The 20,694-nt window shown below is 35.0% G+C and overlaps 1 protein-coding gene across 3 annotated transcripts in view; it reads left to right on the forward strand.

Moving 5' to 3' along the window:
* Window positions 1-20,694, forward strand: part of ADAM23 (ADAM metallopeptidase domain 23) — a 173,064-nt gene that overhangs the window by 97,845 nt on the left and 54,525 nt on the right. For all 3 annotated transcript variants that reach the window (XM_003907860.4, XM_009182880.3, XM_009182879.3), the window contains exons 7-14: window positions 1,474-1,546; window positions 2,321-2,394; window positions 4,444-4,509; window positions 11,775-11,846; window positions 14,288-14,451; window positions 15,460-15,544; window positions 16,540-16,630; window positions 19,017-19,065. In XM_003907860.4, the coding sequence (XP_003907909.1) occupies window positions 1,474-1,546; window positions 2,321-2,394; window positions 4,444-4,509; window positions 11,775-11,846; window positions 14,288-14,451; window positions 15,460-15,544; window positions 16,540-16,630; window positions 19,017-19,065 (674 nt within the window). The remainder of the gene's footprint in view (window positions 1-1,473; window positions 1,547-2,320; window positions 2,395-4,443; window positions 4,510-11,774; window positions 11,847-14,287; window positions 14,452-15,459; window positions 15,545-16,539; window positions 16,631-19,016; window positions 19,066-20,694) is intronic.

Raw genomic sequence — 20,694 nt, forward strand, 5'->3', positions numbered from 1 at the left:
CATAGTGGGGTGATTTTGTAGATTTGATGAATTAATAAATGTAGGTGACAATGTCTATTAAACTGTCATAAGGATTTATAAATATAAACTGTTGTTATAATGTTTAAAGCATTAGTTTTACATTGATCATATTTGCTTATGATCATAGTATTCAGGGCCTGATTGTTACATGCAAATCGCCTTCTCTTTGCCTTCCTTCCTACTGCCTACCTTTTGTTTATGTAATGATTTGTCCTCATCCACACTATGGGTAGAAGAAAGAAATAGTGCTTGAAACTTTAAATTAGTCCGTTTTTAAAATTGTGTTGCTGATCCCATTGTTAATTTCATTACTACCTTTTCACCTTTTACCAGAATTTAGAGCTTACTGTAATTAATTTTAGATATTTTGATGTTTAATTTGTTATTATTGATTTTAGTATGCTTTGCGATAAATCAAGTAATATGCATGGAATATTTCTAATGAGAATTCATGTTATCTCTCAAGTAATAAACGAATAGCAAAACTGTTATAAGTCTTATGTAACCTATTAAGTTTCTTTTTTATAACTTTTTCTGGTTATAAAACTAATATAGGAAATTTGGAAAAGCAAAACAAATACTTAAATAGTAATTATCCATTATCCTGTCCCCCCCAAAGATAACTTCTTGTCATATTTCAGAGTATGTTCTTCCAGTTTTCAATGATATAGTCCCATATATTTTAAAAAACAAATTGGACCATTATTTTATAATACAATTTTAAGACAAGGATATATCTCTCTGAGCCTCAATATCTTTGTTTGTAAAACAGGGATAAACCATGCACTATATGGGATCTTTGTTAGGACTAAATTAAGTAATGCGTACATTAACAGTACCTGGTACATACTATGCACTCAGTAATGGAAGCTAATAGTAATAAGAATAATGGTAATAGACATTCCTAAAAGCATAATTTCTAGGGCAAAAAAATATAAATGTTTTCACGTTTGTTGATAGACCTTGCTGAATTTCTCTCTCAAACTATGCTACCAATTTCCTCTCGCCAGCAAGGTGTGAGAATGCTTTTGGCCTTGCAATGGTAATTAACTATGGATATCGTAATTTTAAAACTTCACCAGTTTTATGGCAAAAGTTGGTGCTTCATTTAAAAAAAATTGCATGTTGAAGGAATATGAAAGCATTCGGCATGTTTTTACATATTTATTGGCTTTTTGTGTTTCTTATGAATTTCCCATTTATAGCTTTGAAGAAAGCTAAGATTTAAGAGTAACCAATAACACCATGCTTTTATCTAAACTTGGGCAGTTAGATGATACTCTTTTATGTAAAATTAAGATTTCAATAAGACATACTTTACACTTTTGATAGCTAAAAACTGACATATAAATATTCCCATTTTAGAAGGACATTAGAGAACGTTCTAACACTGTTTCATAAAGGCTTGTTCACATCTTGCTTTCTAAATTGCCTACAATTGTTGTGTTTCAGAAAAGCACAGGTCGACCACATATTATCCAGAAAACCTTGGCGGGACAGTATTCTAAGCAAATGAAGAATCTCAGTAAGTTTTAATTAAAATAGCGGTTATATTTTATGTAGTAGGAGCTGTTACTTGGTGGAGCTCAGTAGATATGCAGGGTTGCTGGAAGTGGAATTGGTCTGATATCTGGGGTGAATATCGTGGATCAGCACTGGAATGAACGGTGGCTCTCAGATAAAGAGGCATGGAGAGTCATTTCCAATGCAAAGACTAAAACATGAAGGCTGTGAGTAAAGCTGCCTTGGGAACCAGAAAGTGTGGCCAAATTTAGTAGAGTCATTTACAGTGAAGTTCATCCTGAAATTTTCCTGGCAGTTTGCTGCTCTTGAGCCAGCTTGGATTGCCTCCCTCTCAAGCTCTGCTCCAGACACATCTTAAGTGTGCTAATGTTGGCAGGAGCTTCTTTTGGATTGTTGGGGCATGTGATTTTATTTCTGTATATTACTGCTGAAAGTTTTTAATAATTTATGCAAAAGCTAATGCCATATATTATTTTGAATGCTAAAATGAATTAGACATAGTAGAATTCTCTCAAATTTTCAGATATTGTCAAGTGGTTATATGTCAAATATGCATTTTTTAATGAATCTTGAACATTGTGTTTTCTTGATGTTTGGGGCAAAATTACATTTGAACCATCTTCATGGTCATGAGAGTGAAATATGATCAGTGTGCTTTTTTTTCACCTTAGTTTGACATATATTATCAGTGCCACTGTTTCTTCATGTAATGTTTTAAAACATACTCCTATTGAAATAAGCATAAAATTTTGATACTGATTTTTCCATTCCACAGCTATGGAAAGAGGTGACCAGTGGCCCTTTCTATCTGAATTACAGTGGTTGAAAAGAAGGAAGAGAGCAGTGAATGTGAGTGTGGCATTGAGCCTTGGGTGGTGCTGTTTTACTCAGTGAAGTCATGTGCTTATCATCACACAGTATCTAAGTGTACCTAAAACAGTTTAGATTTTGGAGACTGTTGTTTAAAAATGAAAACAATAAACCAAAAAACCCAATGATTTGAGCCTTCTCAGCACACTGCTTTTTATTGATCTCTTTCTGTTAGTGATTCAAACTGATGACAGTAGTCTCTGAACCCTGATGTCATCTAAAGAATGTGTTGTTTTAGCTCTGTTTTCAAGGTGTTTTCTGATGATAATTGCAGTACGTTTTATTTTCTGTTTAAAGTACAGCAGACTTTTCTTTCTATATGGCTTATATAGTGTCATATAAAACATTTCTGTTAATAAAAAATGTAGGGAGAGGAGTTAGCTTTTGAAATGTTGGCTAATCATGCTTATTTATATTACTTTCAAATTAAAAATTCTGTTACACCAAACTTTAAAACTGTATGTGTTTTTCAGAACACAATGAATTTATTTGACTATTAGCAATATAACAGTTTCTAAATAAAAATCATATAATTGTATAATCAACTACTGTTATATACTTCACATGTATTGATAAACGTATGGGGGCTTTGTAACTGAAATTATGTTTCTGGTGTTTTCATAATAGGCTAGAAAGCTGTAATGATGGGGACTGTTTAGTAATAACATGGTGAATGCTATGTAACTGAGAATTAATTCCACAGCTTATACATATCATGGTAGTTTACTAGATAACTTAATGAGTAATTATAGTAGAAATCACACATTTTAGATAATGTTTTGCTGAGTGTATTTTTTTGTGAAAAAAAATAGACCGCCAGCCATCAAAAACTTAGTTCCAGGTTAAATTGTCCTCCCTTTCATGAAACTCTTATTATGATAATTATGGATACATTTATTATATATTATATAAGTTATTATAAGAGTTCTTTTAGCTCATTCATAAAGATGTGGTTGGTAATAATAAGTTTTACAATGGCTGCTGTTCTTTCACTACAGTCCACTCCATCAAATATAAAGTGATCAATGACTATGTACATAAAGAAAAAAGAGCCACCATTGTAATTTTCCACCTATGAAAAAGAAAAGTCCAAATGAAGGCTAAAATACTTACTCTTAAAGGATTATCTAGTTAATTTAGAAGACTTTAGAATGTAGTAATTGCCAATATTTGTTCCTTTGAGAAGTTGAGCAGTTAAGAATTAGTGTATTATTTTTAGAATTTCACTCTAGTGAGTTAATATTTCTATTTAACTACATTGATACCTGTATCAGCTATACCTGGAAGTAATTATAACTTATGCTGTTCTTATTAAATGAGTTTTACATAGATTTTCATTGACATTTTAAGTAAGTATGAAAATCTTATCACATGTTAATGTGAAATTGAGATTTATTTATTTTAACAGAATTATGCTATAATTGTGCTCTAGAATATTTTTACATATAAAAACCATATACAAACAACATGGACTGTTCTCTTTTTTTTTTTTTTTTTTGAGACGGAGTCTTGCTCTGTCACCCAGGCTGGAGTGCAGTGGCGCGATCTTGGCTCACTGCAAGCTCCGCCTCCCGGGTTCACGCCATTCTCCTGCCTCAGTCTCCCGAGTAGCTGGGACTACAGGCGCCCGCCACCATGCCCGGCTAATTTTTTGTATTTTTAGTAGAGATGGGGTTTCACCATGGTCTCGATTTCCTGACCTTGTGATCCGCCCGCCTCGGCCTCCCAAAGTGCTGGGATTATAGGCGTGAGCCACCGCGCCCGGCCATACATGGACTGTTTTCTATGTTAATAAGTAAGTACCTTAATAATAATATAATATAGTTATTTTCTAAATACTTAAATATATACCCATATTTTATGATCACTTTTTAAAATTTGCCTGACCAACATTCTTCTAAGGTGTTTATAAAGTAGGCAGCAGAGAGTTGTTCTGAAACTCAAGAGTCTTATCTACAACTTAACAGTGAGCGCTAGAGAGATTTTATGTCAGTTACCATTCTGACCATCTATTTTTATTTTCCATAGCCATCACGTGGTATATTTGAAGAAATGAAATATTTGGAACTTATGATTGTTAATGATCACAAAACGGTAAGAATATAGAGTCAGTGGGTGTTAGACCAGATAGCTTACTTAAGAAAGAATACATTTTACTTTATATTTAATCATTACTTTTTACTTATTAACCCCAAGATATTTAGACATGTTGAATGACTTGATTTATTTCTTGGTGTTTGGAGACTCCGAGTTTTACAGAATTTTCATAACTCTAAACTTTCCTTATGTTTAATAATTGTAATTAATAGATTTAACTATCTGGCATCTTTTGTCTTCATTTAAAATTCTTATTCTCTACTTTTCTTCATCTATGTATTTGGTCATTGCTTTCTAATTTTATTCCATGCTTTTGTCCTGCTAGTATGTTATTTTTTCTTATTAGTTAATTATGATTATGGTAGATATAATTGTAGGAGGTAAACATATAAAATAAAGGTGTATCTAAAGTGAGTATCTTTGATGACTTACCGTCTTTAAATATTGGAAAGATGAATAATCTCGTGTTAACTTCTGTGGAAGTAAAATGTGATGGAATATGTCATTTCAGTAACACTTAAAAGATATACGAAAAACATTCATTGTTCCTCATTTTCCCCTCTTGAAGATATAATAGAAACTCTGTTAACTATACTTAACCATTTCCTATATAAAATTACTTGCCTGAAGCCCAGAAGAGTCTTGGTCAGTAGGCTACATACTAGTACACCCAATCCTAGTGGTGTGCTTGTAAATTTTAACACCTAGCTCTCTTGATTTATAATGTTTGCTGATATCTGTGGTGTAAATATTGCCACCATAGCTGATTTCAAGCTATCAAAGTGAGATCACTGATAAGGAGTTAGGAGAGGATGTATCTAGTTGGCTGTTGTGATCTGATGGGAGCTGGCTCCAGCAACCACTGCCACATTCCCCAGACTGTTTAGGCCAGTTGTAATCTCTGTTGTAGTTATGTGATTGAACTTTAAAAGTTGTATACACTAAGGCAAAAAGTACTTGTTTTTATCAAAACAAAGTTGCACTTCTGAAAAGACTATATAGATGAGTATCTTTTAAAAATGCGTAGAAATCAGGTATTGGTGACAAACTTACAAAAGATTGGAACAAAAATTGAAATTGCTTTGCAAGTATCTTTAAGTCCTTGTTTTACTTTAAGGAAACCAAAATTAGATTAGTACATGATATGATAAGGTTGTGCTTCATGCTAAAATGATGTGAAATTCCAATTAGCAGACCCTACTCAGAGAAGGCCTTGAAATTATAAATTTAAAAAAATAGTGACTTAATTTATATTTAAACTTTTAAGTTCCTATTTTAATGGATGTTTTCCATTAACTATCAGTTTAATTGTGTTGAATATAAAGTTTTTCAATAGAATACCTCTGACTTTTGTATGCACATTTATTTTCTATTCCAGTTGCCTTTAAACATATTGCTTGAGATGTTAGTAAGAAGCAAAATTTATCAGAACACGTATAATTTAAGAGAGGTCCTTTTTGGTAGAAAGGAAAGCCAGATGCGTAGGCAGTCATTTTAGACAATAAAGGCTAAAATATGAGTTTCTGAAGGACTTTAATTTGCTTGAAACCCCAAGATAGTTTTTTTATCTGAATTATTTTTGTTGATTGGAACATTGAGATTTTTTTCCCAGCTGATTCTCAATCTTGAGCATTGTGGCATGTTGTGAAATTATGGCTTTTGAAGCCTAAACTTTTTTCAACATTCATTATATAAATACTTTTAGAGTAGTGGAAATAATAATTAAGATATATACAATGTCTTTGAATACACAAAGTACATTCTCAAATAGCTGTTAATCTGTAGAATCTGTTCTCAAACCTTTACTTGCAATTCCAAATCTCTTGTTCTACCATAATATATCAGGAAAGTACAGGAAGCTATCAATCAAAAGAGCAAATCTCAGTAACTGTGAAAATAGGAAACAGTTACTATTAACTGTTAATTACAATTAAACAGTTACAGTTTTTTGGTAATTGTTAAAACAACATATTTTTTGAATTTAGTTTTTAACCCTTCTCAATGGTGAACATTTAAATAACCTTATTCTTATGAATAATAAAATAGCACACTTCTTTTTTTTTTTTTTGTGAGACGGAGTCTCGCTGTGTCGCCCAGGCTGGAGTGCAGTGGCCAGATCTCAGCTCACTGCAAGCTCCGCCTCCCGGGTTCACGCCATTCTCCTGCCTCAGCCTCCCAAGTAGCTGGGACTACAGGCGCCCGCCACCTCGCCCGGCTAGTTTTTTGTATTTTTTAGTAGAGACGGAGTTTCACCGTGTTAGCCAGGATGGTCTCGATCTCCTGACCTCGTGATCCGCCCGTCTCGGCCTCCCAAAGTGCTGGGATTACAGGCTTGAGCCACTGCGCCTGGCCTCACACTTCTTAAAATACTATTTTATATGTAGAAAATTTCTACACACTATGTCACATGTTCTGTGATAAAGTTCCTTATTTAGGCTATCACATCTTTTAAGGGTAAATTTTGATCATTCATTTTATTATTGTTAGTATTATTATTATTGTTACTATTTTGAGATAGGTTCTCACTCTGTCACCCAGGCTGGAGTGCAGTGGTCCAATCTCAGCTCAGCGCAACCTGCACCTCCCCAGCTCAAGTGATCCTCCCATTTCAGCCTCCCAAGTAGCTGGGACTATAGGCGCATATGACCATGCCTGGCTATTTTTTGTATTTTTTTTATTTTTATTTTTTTTGTAGAAACTGGGTTTCACCATATTGCTTAGGCTGGTGTTGAACTCCTGGACTCAAGCAATCCCTCTGCTTCAACCTCCGAAAGTGCTGGGATTGCTGGCATGAACCACCATGCCTGGCCTATTATTATTATTAAAATGGGTGAGAAGTAGGCTTGATATGGTCATCTGTTTTTGAAACAAGAAAAAAGAATTGTAATTTGTACTGATAAATTTAGAGGGAATAGATGTTTAAAAAGAATGAAAAGGCTGCTTGTGGTGGCTCACACCTATAATTGCAGCACTTTGGGAGTCCAAGGCAGTTGGATCACTTGAGGTAAGGAGTTCGAGACCAGCCTGGCAATAGTGAAACCCCATCTCTACTTAAAAAAATATATATATATTTTATATATATATATATATATATTATATATGTTTATATATATGTTTATTTATATTATATATATATTTATATATATATAAAAAATTAGCTGGATGTGGTGGTGTGTACCTGTAATCCCAGCTACTCGGGAGGCTGAGACAGGAGAATTGCTTGAACCTGAGAGGTGGAGGTTGCACTGAGTCAAGATTGCGCCACCGCACTCCAGCCTGGGCGACAGAGTGAGACTCCGTCTCAAGAAAAAGGAAAGCTTTTATTTTTAAGTGGTAATAATGCCTAAAATGGAAATTACCTAAGATTTCTAGTAATTAAAGAAATAGTACTTCTTGGCAGATAGAACTAAATATATTCCTTTTGAAGCTTTAAGACAAAGTTACATTCTAATCCATAATAGTCCCAAATACACATGTCATTTTATAAGAATTTTTTTTTTTGAGAGCTGAAAAAAGTGTTTTTGAGGTATTCTTTCTATGAGATGAAGGTTGTTTTTAAATTTGATTGCCACTTCGTAGTATATCAGAACTTATTGGATCAAATACTTAAATTCATATGTTGAAAGTCAAACCAAACTAAAATAATTAATACATATGTTTCTGCATATTTGGAGATTTGCTGCTGGGCTCTAGGATAATCATTTCACTGAGAGTACTTATCTTACAATCTTTATACGGTATGATCCAGAATAGTTATTTTGATAATTCTCACCTTCGAGTTGAAAATCAAATTCTAATTAATTTTTTTTCAAAAGACAGTTTTCTTAAGGATTGCATGTGTTCAGGAAGGAAAAGCAAATTTTCCAGTTTAAATAAAGATTGTTTTAAACTGATCAGAAAATGTGAAAGTAAGTTTTATCATAAATGGTGATTGCATATTTTTCTTTATATGCAAAATTAGTTCTAATTCACGCAGGAAATAGAAACATTCTGCCTACATTTGCATTCAAGCTTATCCCTTTAATTCAGAGTGATTTAACGTTGGCTGTCTGAAAAAAAATGCAGATGTCTTATTTTTAATAGGTGTCACATTATCAGTGGCTTTCCATTAGAAAAGAAAAATCCCTCAATTTGGTAAAAAGCATCTTAGTACCTGGCTGGTAGAACCTCATTTGCAAGCCCATTATAGCCTTGATAAGAGTCTGCAAACATGTCTTTGAGCCGCTTAAGTTAAAAATAAATATTAAAAACCTTATTCTAATAGAAAATTAGTTGAGATTTTTAAAGTGCATGAAAAGCAAATGTTTTGCTTCCGTTTTTTGCTACGTTCTTAACTGTGCATCAATAAATGTAAATATGTGAGGATAATTTAAATATTTTTCAATTTAAACCTCACTTGGTTTTCCTTACTTAAAAACCATTACATTTTGTAAACACCTAACAAATGTTGAGTTCTCATTAATAATCATGATTTGTTAGGAATATACATGAACTGTTTAATAGGAATTGTTAACTGAACCAGCTTACCTCCTCTCTCAACCTAGAGACTAGAAGGATTTAAATTCTAGCTGTGTGATCTTGAGTAAATTATTTGGGGTTAGCAAATAGTTGTTTCAGGAGAAACACTTGCAGTTTCTACTAACGGTGTCCAATTAAATGGCACTTCAGGTTAACAAATCTAGTGGTCATTGTTCTGTCCTTGTCTTACTCTCTCAGCGGTATTGGACACAGTTGATTACCCTCTTTTTTTGAAAATTTTGTTTCATCTCTTGGCTTCTATGACACAGTGGCTCTCTCACCTCACTGGCTATTTCTAACAAATCTTTAAAATCTGACATCTTGAATTATGTGAGTGCCCCAGGGCTTGGTTCAGGGCTGTCTTCTGTTTCTTTACTGTCTACCTAAGTAACAACTTCCAGTCTCAAGTCTTTAAGTGGGATCATGACTTTAAATTCGTTACTCCCTACTTTTAGCTCTAGCCCTCTAAATTCTGTGCTCGTGTATAGAACTGCCTGTTTGACATCTCTACTTCAGTATCGATTTGAATAGAACTTCTGAATCAGAACTCTTAGTTGCCTAGTCCTAAACTTCTCTTCTCCTAGTCTTTCTTCTTATTGTAAGTGGCACCACAATCCCCCATCTATTTAAGTTCAAGTTCACAACCTAAAAATTATCTTTTAATTCTCTTTCTTCACCTTCCACATCCTATACATCATCCAGTTGTGGGAGCTCTACCCTTATAGTGGTTCTTGAATTCACTAACTTCTCTCTACAGTTGTTTAGCCTCCATTATCTCTTACCTGGACTATTGCAGTAGCTTCCCAACAGGTATCTCTGCTTCCATTCTTGGCACTCTCTAATTTACTTAACAATGGCAGGTAAAATAATTTTTCTAAAAAGAAAATCAGAGGATTGAAAATTACAAATATGAAATAAATTTAAAACATTACACTTTGATAGACTTTTAAAAGCCCTCATTTTATTAATTTTTAAAACTTGAAATGTTTTAAAACTTGTCATGTTTTCCATGATCATTATACTATAAAAAGAAATCTCAATAAAATAGCAAATACTCAGAAGCAAAATAAAATTCATTTTAATAGGTGGATAACACCACTGCATTAGAAGGATATATATCAACTAATATTTTTTCTTTCAATCCACAATTCAGTGGAACTAGAACATTTTCATCACCCCAGAGGAACTTAATGTTAATATTTTTGCTTTTACTCTTAAGTGTATCTTGGAAAATTTTCAGCTTGTGGAATTTGCTAGGTAACTTAAAATGCTGAGCTATCTATAGAAACTTCTTTACGCCAAGTTTACAGAATGTGTTAAATGCCTGAATAATTTTAGATTAATAGGATGTTTTATGACCCAGTTCTATGCACACATTTACAGTTTACTTTAAAAGAACACAAATACAGACAATTTGGGTCAGATTATGATGTACAGTAGCAGCAGTAACATGAACAGTAATAGTAATATACCAACAGTTATGTATTAATGAATACTATAATACTAATAGCAGAATATTTATTTAGCATTTATTATGGGTAATCGTTTCGTTGTTATAAAAAATAAACATTAGATATGTAAACATTGAGATATGTATATTCTTTGTTTAAAAAACATAGAGAAAGAATGAAATGAAGGGAATCTGACAAAGTTACAGGGTGCGAATGGGCAAATAAAAGAATTTTCTAATGTAGAAATATTTTGAATCTTTATGAAAGATGCATTATTTTCATAATTATAATTGAAGATAAATGTCAAAGACTTGTGCAAACCGGAATCAGTGGTTTTAAGTAGGTTTTTTTTTCCTTAGTGTTGTAGAAATAACAGTAGCCTCATGGACCAGTAGAGGGCATGATCTTCCTATGGTAGACTTCAGTTTTCAAATGTCATCTTAAAGACATACTAAGCAAAGTGTACTACTCCTTGCTTAAATCGTAGCCCTCCAGATGTCATTGTAGAATTACTCTATTAATTTACTTTTCTTTATTTCTTAAATAAACATAAACAATCATAAACTCTCAGCACACTTCATTTTTACTTTTTGTCTTCTCTTTGTGTTGACTTTGAGCAGTCAAAAGTAAATAGCTTCATTTGGAGGAGGCATTCCTCTGAAAGGATACACTAAATGCCTGGCAAATGCTGTCCATATCATGGACAGTATCTAAAGTGCTGAACAAAGACATTTTCTTGATCTGTGCGTGGCCTTGAATTTAAAGTGAGAAAAGTGGGTTAAGCCGTTTGTGTGAGCTACAAAATGTTATTTCAATGAAAACAAAAGGATTGAATTTGTAGATGTTAAGACTAAATTAAAAACTTACTTTTTTAGGTATAAAGCTTCTCATATTGATTTCTATAGGCCCTTACTATTATTCAGAACATGATAGGTTTTGTTGTTTTTGTTTTTGTTTTTTTTTTGAAAAAAATGTTGTAAAGACACGGATTTCACTGTGTTGCTTAGGCTGGTCTCAAACCCCTGGCCTCAAGCAATCCTCCAGCCTCCACCTGCCAAAGTGTTGGGATTACAGTTGTGAGCCATGCTGCCCAGCTAACATCATGTTTTAGATAGTCAAAGTTTTGCCACCTAACAGAGAAATAACACCACCAAATCCAATATACTGCAAACTAAATTATATATTTTTAAATCAATATTTCTACTATTGCTGAGATATTTCTGCTTTTACAGAATTTTGAAATTTATTATTCACTTATGATTTGGCAGTGACTGGTATATATTTCCCCCCTAGTATAAGAAGCATCGCTCTTCTCATGCACATACCAACAACTTTGCAAAGTCCGTGGTCAACCTTGTGGATTCTGTAAGTATCCCAGTTTTCTTGAATTTGTGTGCCAAGATGGAATGGTTTATCTGTGTTTGCTTACTTGTACTTTTGGTATTTCTTGAGCAAATTTAAAAATACAATCCTGAAACTCATCTGGCTAAGGAATTATAGGATGGTCCACTTGACAGAGTAGTGCTCTGAGAGTTTCAGATGACTGAGTTATTCCCGGAATCCCAAAGGTACATTAGTGTTGCTTCTAAGTCGTGTCTGTACATTATTGTCCCCAACCTATGGAGGACAAAAACAGCGGAGAAATAGCTACCAAAATCTATTTGCTATTATACTTGGCAAATGAGACTTTTTAAAGAAACAATTGGGCTTTTCTTAAATATATGGTGGTAACAGAGAAGAAAAAATGGATTGAGGCGGAGTATGTTTGGAGAATATAGGTAATACAAAAAAAATTTTTTTTTAAGGACACAAATATATTTTCTTAGTGTTCCCATTGATGTGATGTTTCACACTTGATTTCTAGATGATGGAAATAAGTGCAGTCCCCAAATACAACTAATGTGGAATAATAAAGTATATATCTCCTTACGAAGACTTCTAACTGTACAAATCTTTAATATTGATATGTTTTCCTCCTTATTTTGTGAACTACAGAAAATGGTTAAGGTTTTCTTGCTTTTTCCTGTCTTAGGTTAGAACTCTATAGATATGAACATTATACATTATGTTCCAATGAATAATTCAGTTGACTAGTCAGAAATTAAATATAGAATACTACTTCATATGTTGTAATGTAAAGTGCTATTTTGCTCAGCTAAATATATTTTTATCTGGTATTTTATTGTGTGTTCCCTCTTAAATGGGGGAAAAAACCCACCATTTTTTATAAATTGCCAAATATCTAAATGATATTTATTTACTCCAAAGAGCTGCCTTCTTTTCTGCCTTTTAAGCAGTCCACAAACCTCCAATCATGTAAATACTCATAACACACATATGTTATGTACCTGGTGGGCACAACTGCACAAAAGTATAACATAAGTGGATGTACATCGAGTATCTCATATAGAGTTAGGATTGTACCTCAGAGCCAATTTACACCCCATTTATTAATTTTCTTTAATTTCAGCTCTTGTCTGTCTTCTCAGAGGAAAACCACAAGTGAATATGGAAAAGAGAATCTTAAACACATCTTTTCCCCTGCAAAAGCTGTTTACTTGGTAGCATCTCTGAATTAGTTGTTTCAAGATGATTGAATAGAATCATGTCATGCAAAGTGTAGTTTTTATTTTGGGTGACCACATAAGGTTCTGAAACTGACCACTGATTTTTAAAAGACATTACATTTAACTTGTTTTTGTTGTAAAGTCATTATATAATAGCTTCAATTTGATTTAGGCATAATGGTGTTCCCCTTCTTCGGTGTGTTCAAAGATCATCCATCTTTTTTTTTTTTTTTTTTTAAGAAGGAGTCTTGCTCTGTCCCCCAGGCTGGAGTGCAGTGGCGCGATCTCGGCTCACTGCAAGCTCTGCCTCCCAGGTTCACACCAATCTCCTGCCTCAGCGTCCGGAGTAGCTGGGACTACAGGCGCCCGCCACCACACCTGGCTAATTGTTTTGTATTTTTTAGTAGAGACAGGGTTTCACTGTGTTAGCCAGGATGGTCTCGATCTCCTGACCTCGTGATCCGCCTGTCTCGGCCTCCCAAAGTGCTGGGATTACAGGCGTGAGCCACCAAGCCCGGCCCATTGTTTTCTTAATTAGTTTGAAAATAGGGCAAAATGACAGCATTCACTGAAGTGGCTTAATTGTGTGAATTGTTTAGCTACTGGGCCAGAAGTAGAAACAGAGCAGGAAGGGAACAATTTAAATATTGTGGGTGATGCCACCCTGTGGTGAGGATGAGATGAGTGATAGGGATCTGCTTTTTTTTAGCCTGAGATCATTGAGTCTCTCTCTCAATCTCTCCCAGTGCTATTTTACTTTTCATATAATATGACCTCCAAGGGCATGCCAGCTATATTGTTTGGTGCTTATCTGGAGATTTAGTGATCCATGCCAATCCAGCAGGAATAAATGGTTGCACTGCACTTACTCAGAACTGGTATATCAGGCTCCAACCTGTTACCTGATATGAGATTTGAAAGGGTGATTTTATGAACGATGTTTTAAATTTATGTCCTGGCTTTAGAATCCTTACTGTCTCTCCCTAGGATGGTGAATGTATTGCTCTGGGATCAAAATAACCCTGTAGGAGAGTTGAAACCAAATTGTGTGATTGTTCTTTCTTTATTTTTGCTCTTGGAAAAAAGAAAGGAAAAGAAGATTCTATATATCGGGCTAATGATGACCCCATGTTCTCCTCTCACCTCCCCCTTCCTGTCCTTCCACTGACTCTGACTCACTGATCGTGCATGTTTGACCCAGTGTTTTCCTCCTGCACCTGTCCTGTTGTATACCCTCAGATTTACAAGGAGCAGCTCAACACCAGGGTTGTCCTGGTGGCTGTAGAGACATGGACTGAGAGGGATCAGATTGACATCACCACCAACCCTGTACAGATGCTCCATGAGTTCTCAAAATACCGGCAGCGCATTAGGCAGCATGCTGATGCTGTGCACCTCATCTCGTATGTACTCATTTCAGCCTTTATTGTAGTCTTTGGTCTGACATTTGTCCTTATCCCTTTTTTGGTTCAGTTAAGTTAAATATCAGAAAATAGTGACTTGAACAAGATTGCTGTGTGTTCCTTTGTCTGTTAGATAAGAAGCATGGAGTTAGGATATCCGGTGCTGGGGTGCTGATGGTTCTGTAGTCATAATATCTACCTTTAGAGCCCATAACTTCCATCCTGAAGGTCAGCTCACAGTCTAGGATGCCTGCTGGCCCTCCAGCCTTCATTACTGGCAGCGGGCATGACATGTCGGGAGAAGGACAAAAGGGTACTCCTTCCAGCCGAGCTGACTGCTGTAAAGCAAGTTTCCTGAAAGCTTGCACATGTCTGTTTCATGAACAAATCATTTGCTAGGTGGTAGTCACATGGGCCACACCTAGCTACAAGAGAGGCTAGCAAATGTAGTGCTTTTAGATGAACCATTCAGTTGAGTTTCTACTACCAAGGAAAAGGGGTTCCATACTTTCTTTTTAATATAATAAGCTATTCTCTTCCTCAATCATGGCAAAGCTATTTTCAGATAGTCCTCTAAGGTTCTGTCCTGGAATGAAACCAACCAAACTACTCCTTCTTTTTCTTCCACCGTTACCCTTTACTTCCTGTTTTTTCAATCTTTAATCAGCAATTTTTAATAATCAGCAATATTAATTCCTTTTAATCACTATTAGATATTCGCTACTAGAAAAAAGTCAAGAGCTGTGTCTGTTTATCTTGGTGTTTTAAATTCCTGTGCTAGTACATGATGCTTAGTAGGTACTTGGTGCTTGCTCAATTGAAATTATTTAACATAACAAATTTAAAGGTAATTATGTCATAAATTTTAAGGTATTTGGAATACAGTTTTTGATTTCTTGGAGGAGGATGTTTTGGGGGTGTTCCGTGTAGGAGGGTAGACATATTTTGGGAGAGTATGAAATGATGGTCCACCACGTTGGTTTTCTCATAGCACTGCTTTTTCTTAAGGCGGGTGACATTTCACTATAAGAGAAGCAGTCTGAGTTACTTTGGAGGTGTCTGTTCTCGCACAAGAGGAGTTGGTGTGAATGAGGTAAATTTTACCAATTAAAGTAGAGCTTCATCTTTGTATCTGTTCTCTTTTTTCCCTATGGCCCAGTTTACATCCTTTCTTGTGCTTGTTTAGAATGATGACATGGCAAATGTAGCATGAGTGGCTTATGTTATTAATAAATAGAACCCAATGTGGTCCTTTTGGTTCATAGTGATGTATTTTGGTATCATAATGACAATTTTTCCTATATATCAGGCAAATGCAGCTGAAGATTGGCCTAGAGACTTTCAGGCCTCTATAGATGAAGATGTTAAGCTCTTATAAGCTTATTAATCCTTCCTTGACTTTTTTTTGTTATAATGCTCCTCTGTCCATGTTAAATTTAACTCATTAAAATCAAAGGATTTCTGATATCAGTACTGTAGCTTTTTTTCTCCCTATGTATATGTTTTCATTTTCATGTCTTCTACCTACCTATCTGTAGAATGAACTCAAACACCTATTTCCTTAATCTCATTGTTTGGATTTTAATACTTTCAGTTTTATAAAGGAAATTCTTAATTGGTAACAGCACCAAAAAAGCATACCCAACTATATCTAAACTCTTGTCAATACTGAAATATATTATACCAGGTTATCTCAGTAGCCTACAATTAGCCTGGAATAATACTGGAGTATATTATACCAGGTTATCCCAGTAGCCCATTTAGTGGGTACCTCTCTTGACATATTTTAGTAAGTTGAATTTATTCTTAGTTTGGTATAAGTTGAATTGGAGCACAGCCTTTTGTGACTTGTATTTTATGTTTCAATGTGAGAGCTTCAAATTCTGAGAGATATCACATAGTAAGAGGGGCTTTCTGCTTCTTGGGCCCAGTTGTAAAGAGGAGGGGAGAAGTAGCATATGCCATCTTTAGATACTGACAGGCTCTTCTTAGGGAACTGAGAAGATTTGTGGTAACAATTAAGAAATAATAACTAGCTTTGTGCACTCTCTCAAATGTCTCCCACACACTTTCAACTCTGAAAAACAGTATGGTCTTCCAATGGCAGTGGCACAAGTATTATCGCAGAGCCTGGCTCAAAACCTTGGAATCCAGTGGGAACCTTCTAGCAGAAAGCCAAGTATGTACATTGACCTTCTTACTCACTTTCATGTGCCATTCTGTCTGTATAATGCATGTCCAGTCAGTAAATAAATATTTTTCATTCCAGTCATTATAGTTTAATTGTAGGATATCTCCTTCCTCTAAAATATTTAGAAAATAAGCAACTTAAGGTAATTTTTAATTTGTTTAGGTTGTAAAAATTTCCCTTTCAAAATGCATAAAATCATACACAGTTTCTCTGGGAATGAGTCAGCTCTTTCTCACACTGCAGAATGCGGGGATGGGAGCAGGGAATACTCTCACGCTCGGGGTTCTAGCAGCTGAGCAGACACACAAGGTGCTAGATTAAGCTCCATCACAAGCTTAATAAGTTCACATTTGAATTGGGAAATAGCTTAGATCTAGAGTCAAAGAGAGCTCATCTTTAAACTCTAATGAAAGTTACCCACCTAGTCCCATCAGAAAAGTTGGAGAAAAAGGCTTTGCAAGGGAAGACCCTGCCCCAGGGCTTTTTAAGCCTGGAAACAGGCGCTAGAGGATAGGATTCTCCTCTAGTGGGCCAGGCAGGTCCAAAAAGGAGAGCAAATAGGGCCACACATCCCACCCGTAAAAAACATAGCTGGTGACTCTTAGGTATGACTTTTTCATTAATCAGATGAGAGGTAGATAGAAAGAGCTAATTTTCTAGTGGGCAAAGGGTCTAGGGCTCACAGTAATTTGAAGGGTCCATGAAAAATGTTAATTTCTTTTAAAATCAGAATAAAATTCAACCCAGATTGTATTTATCTTTATACCAACGCAGTGGTAAAATATAATTTTTAATACATTTTTGTGGCAGCGGACAACGACCTAATGCAATCCTGTGAAAAGAGAGACCAATGTGTTCACTCTTATTATTCACTTAACTAGAAATTAGGTGAAAGTCCCTTCATATTTTTTGAAAATATGAGACACTGGGAGTAAAGGTCTCACTTGTCACCCCAACCTCCCCAGAGAAGAAAAGGACAAAATCTACCTTAATATTATTCTGTATTTTATATTCTTTTTTCATTAATGCATAATATTGTGGAAAATTGAAACAAATTATATATACACAGGCTTCTCAATTCCCTTTATGGGTACGTTAAGATAGTCATCACAAGTGTCTGGTGGCATTTCACAAACCTCTGCAAACTTCCATTGACTATCTTGCTCAGACTGTTTGCTTTCCCAGGAAACACCTAGTACACATTAAAGGAAGTGTTGAGAGTTTCACCATCTGGCATATTCACCTTAAAACCAGAAAGGTGTATGACCAGGTTTATGCCCTTGTTTAGAAATCTTGGATCTGGAAAGAGGCCAGTACTAGAGTCAGCTGAGAGGTGTTACTGAGTTGCATGGTGAAATGGGGTGAGAAGTAGAGTTCATTACTAATGCCTGCCATAGTTCCCTCCTTCCTAAAATTCTTTATTTCTTTGTGACTTGTTTGTTTAGGTAGCTATTTCATTGGTTCTAAACTGAGTTTTAAAAATCCATTTGGAAGCCTATCTTTGCATATACCTCTCTCTATATATACATCGATATATATCACTATCTCTGTCGAGATATATACATATATATATATAGAGAGAGAGATGTATAGAAAGGAGAAATAGGAAAAAATTAATGAAGAGCAGAGCCCATCACAATATCAGTATGTCAGTCTCTGGTATCGAAGTTAAGTTATAAATGTTTTTAAGTGATTATGTACACTTCTGTTTTAGATTGCTCTCTTTTACTAAACCTTTTAGCATAGTGTTCATTCAGATCTCTTGTTCATCCTCACATAAACTCTTACAAATTGAATTCTCTTCTCTACGAGCATTCTCTGTTAGAAAACTTCAGTGATGATCCGTTGTGTTTGTACAACACAGCTTTATAATTCACAGAGAGCACATAGGTACACCATCTAGTGTGAACCCCACAACCACTCTGGAAGATAGACAAACAGGTGTTATTCCCATTTTAGAGGCAGAAATACTGAGACCCAGGAAATGCTAAGTTACTTGCCTGTGGGACTCTCTCATATGATAGAACTTGGGCTAGAATTCAGGCTTTCCGATTTGTAGACCAGCGTACTTTTCACTAAACGTTGGAACTAGGAACCGAATTGAGTTGTCAGAGTTACAAAAATAATGAAGAGAGGCACAGTTTTATTTCTTGCCAGCTGTTTTCTTAGGAAGTAACCTATAATTCTGGAAAGGATAAGGAAATATTGATTTAAAAGAAATAAATTTTGTTCTGTAAGACTTCATATTCCTTGTCTATTTGACTGACATGGAATTGGTAATAAAGAATTATTATAGGAGTTATAATACCAATTAAATATGTGACTTTCTTTGCTTCCTTTTTCTTCTGTTGCTTTTATTGTTTTATTGGACCAGAATGTGACTGCACAGAATCCTGGGGCGGCTGCATCATGGAGGAAACAGGGTAAATTTTCATTATGCGTGCATTTGATATATGCCTTTTGTAAAATTGCTGCATAGAATTAGAAACAAGGTCTCTCAGGTATTGGTCTTTCAGGCTAAGCACAATATAAAATCAATAATTAGTTGTCTGATATTTTTAAACTGAAAGAGCTAATTCACTTTATATTTTAATTTTTTATTTAAGGTTGGTGGTAAAAGTAAAATGTATTAACTTGTACTTCTTATTAACCCTTAAAGGAAGCACATGATTAAAGGCTTCTAAGTTTAGTGGAGGCATTAATTTTTTAGTACACTTAGATTAAAAGCTGGTTGTCTACCTGAAGCGGTCAGTGAAATCAATTTAGTCATCAATTTACATTTTAAAGAACTCGTATATATATATTTTTACAGTAATAAAAATTATACTATACTGTTTATAAATCAATAAAACTTTTTAAAAATTAAGACAGACTCACCGTGTCTAAATCAGGTAGTCTTCTAGTGATCGACATTTGAACATTCCCTCACTTTTCTTTTGTGAATACTTTGGGAACTAGAGCAGCTTCCCCAGAGCTGCTGTTGATTCAATGAACCAAGGCCTGGAAATATTGCCCTCTTTCCCAGGGACCCCTGCCTCATGGGAGCCACTGCCCCCAGGCCCCCTAAGCCATAACCTACTCCTAGTAGAGGGAGAGGTTTACTCACCTGTGTGCCTCTTTTGCTTTCTTTGCCATGCCAGACACCTGCTCAACACACCAACCATTTCTGGTCCTACCTGCATTCCTCTGAGCCCTGGTTGCTCAAGGCCCTGACCTACTTGGACAGAGTCCCATTGTTTTCTTCTACCAGCCCTCCTAGGAGTCCAACTCCTGGGGAGGAGTGTGGGCATGAAGGTTTGCACAGTAGGCGATTATCCCTGCTACTTTAGAATGCATTTCTAGAAATAGAGTTTAAACGTGAAACCCTTAGCTTCCGCGGTTCCCTTACTATTACTCCATAGCTTAGTAATTTATGGCTTAACCAGGCTTTTCTGAGGACTGCTATAAGAAGGTAACACTTATAATATTGGCTCTATAGGGAGATGTCTTCTGTCTTCTAAATTAATCTCTGGGTTTTTTTATAGTGTCTCTTCATAATATATATAAAATATATAAAATATTTTAAATGAGATATAAGAAAATGTTTTAAATATATATTTTCCCAAGAATATTTTTCTATATAGTTTTTCTAAGAGGTTCCTATCAAAAGTGGCAGGTTTTACCTACTTCTGTAAACTACCTTCATACATCAGAATGCATAAAATTATTGAATTGCTTCCTAGAATAAGTGGCCTGTCACTCACAAGTTCAAGCACTGTTACAATCACACACTGTATTCCTGAGGAATAGGTGTGTGTGTGTGTGTGTGTGTGTGTGCGTGATTCAGTTTAACCGTAACCATGTGTATAATATTCCCCTGTGTTCTTACATAGAGGTATTATATTTGATTAAGTAATTCACAGAGAGGCTCATTTTCTATTCCTGATTAATAATGAATATCACCAAATAGATTTGAAATTGAGAACAAAGAGCTATTATTCATGGGAGCATACCCTAATTCTGTTGTCACTGTGCATATACATACTAAAAACATATGTACATATACATGTATG

The sequence above is a fragment of the Papio anubis genome, chromosome 10 (assembly GCF_008728515.1).
Source record: "Papio anubis isolate 15944 chromosome 10, Panubis1.0, whole genome shotgun sequence".
NCBI classification, from domain to species: Eukaryota; Metazoa; Chordata; class Mammalia; order Primates; family Cercopithecidae; genus Papio; species Papio anubis.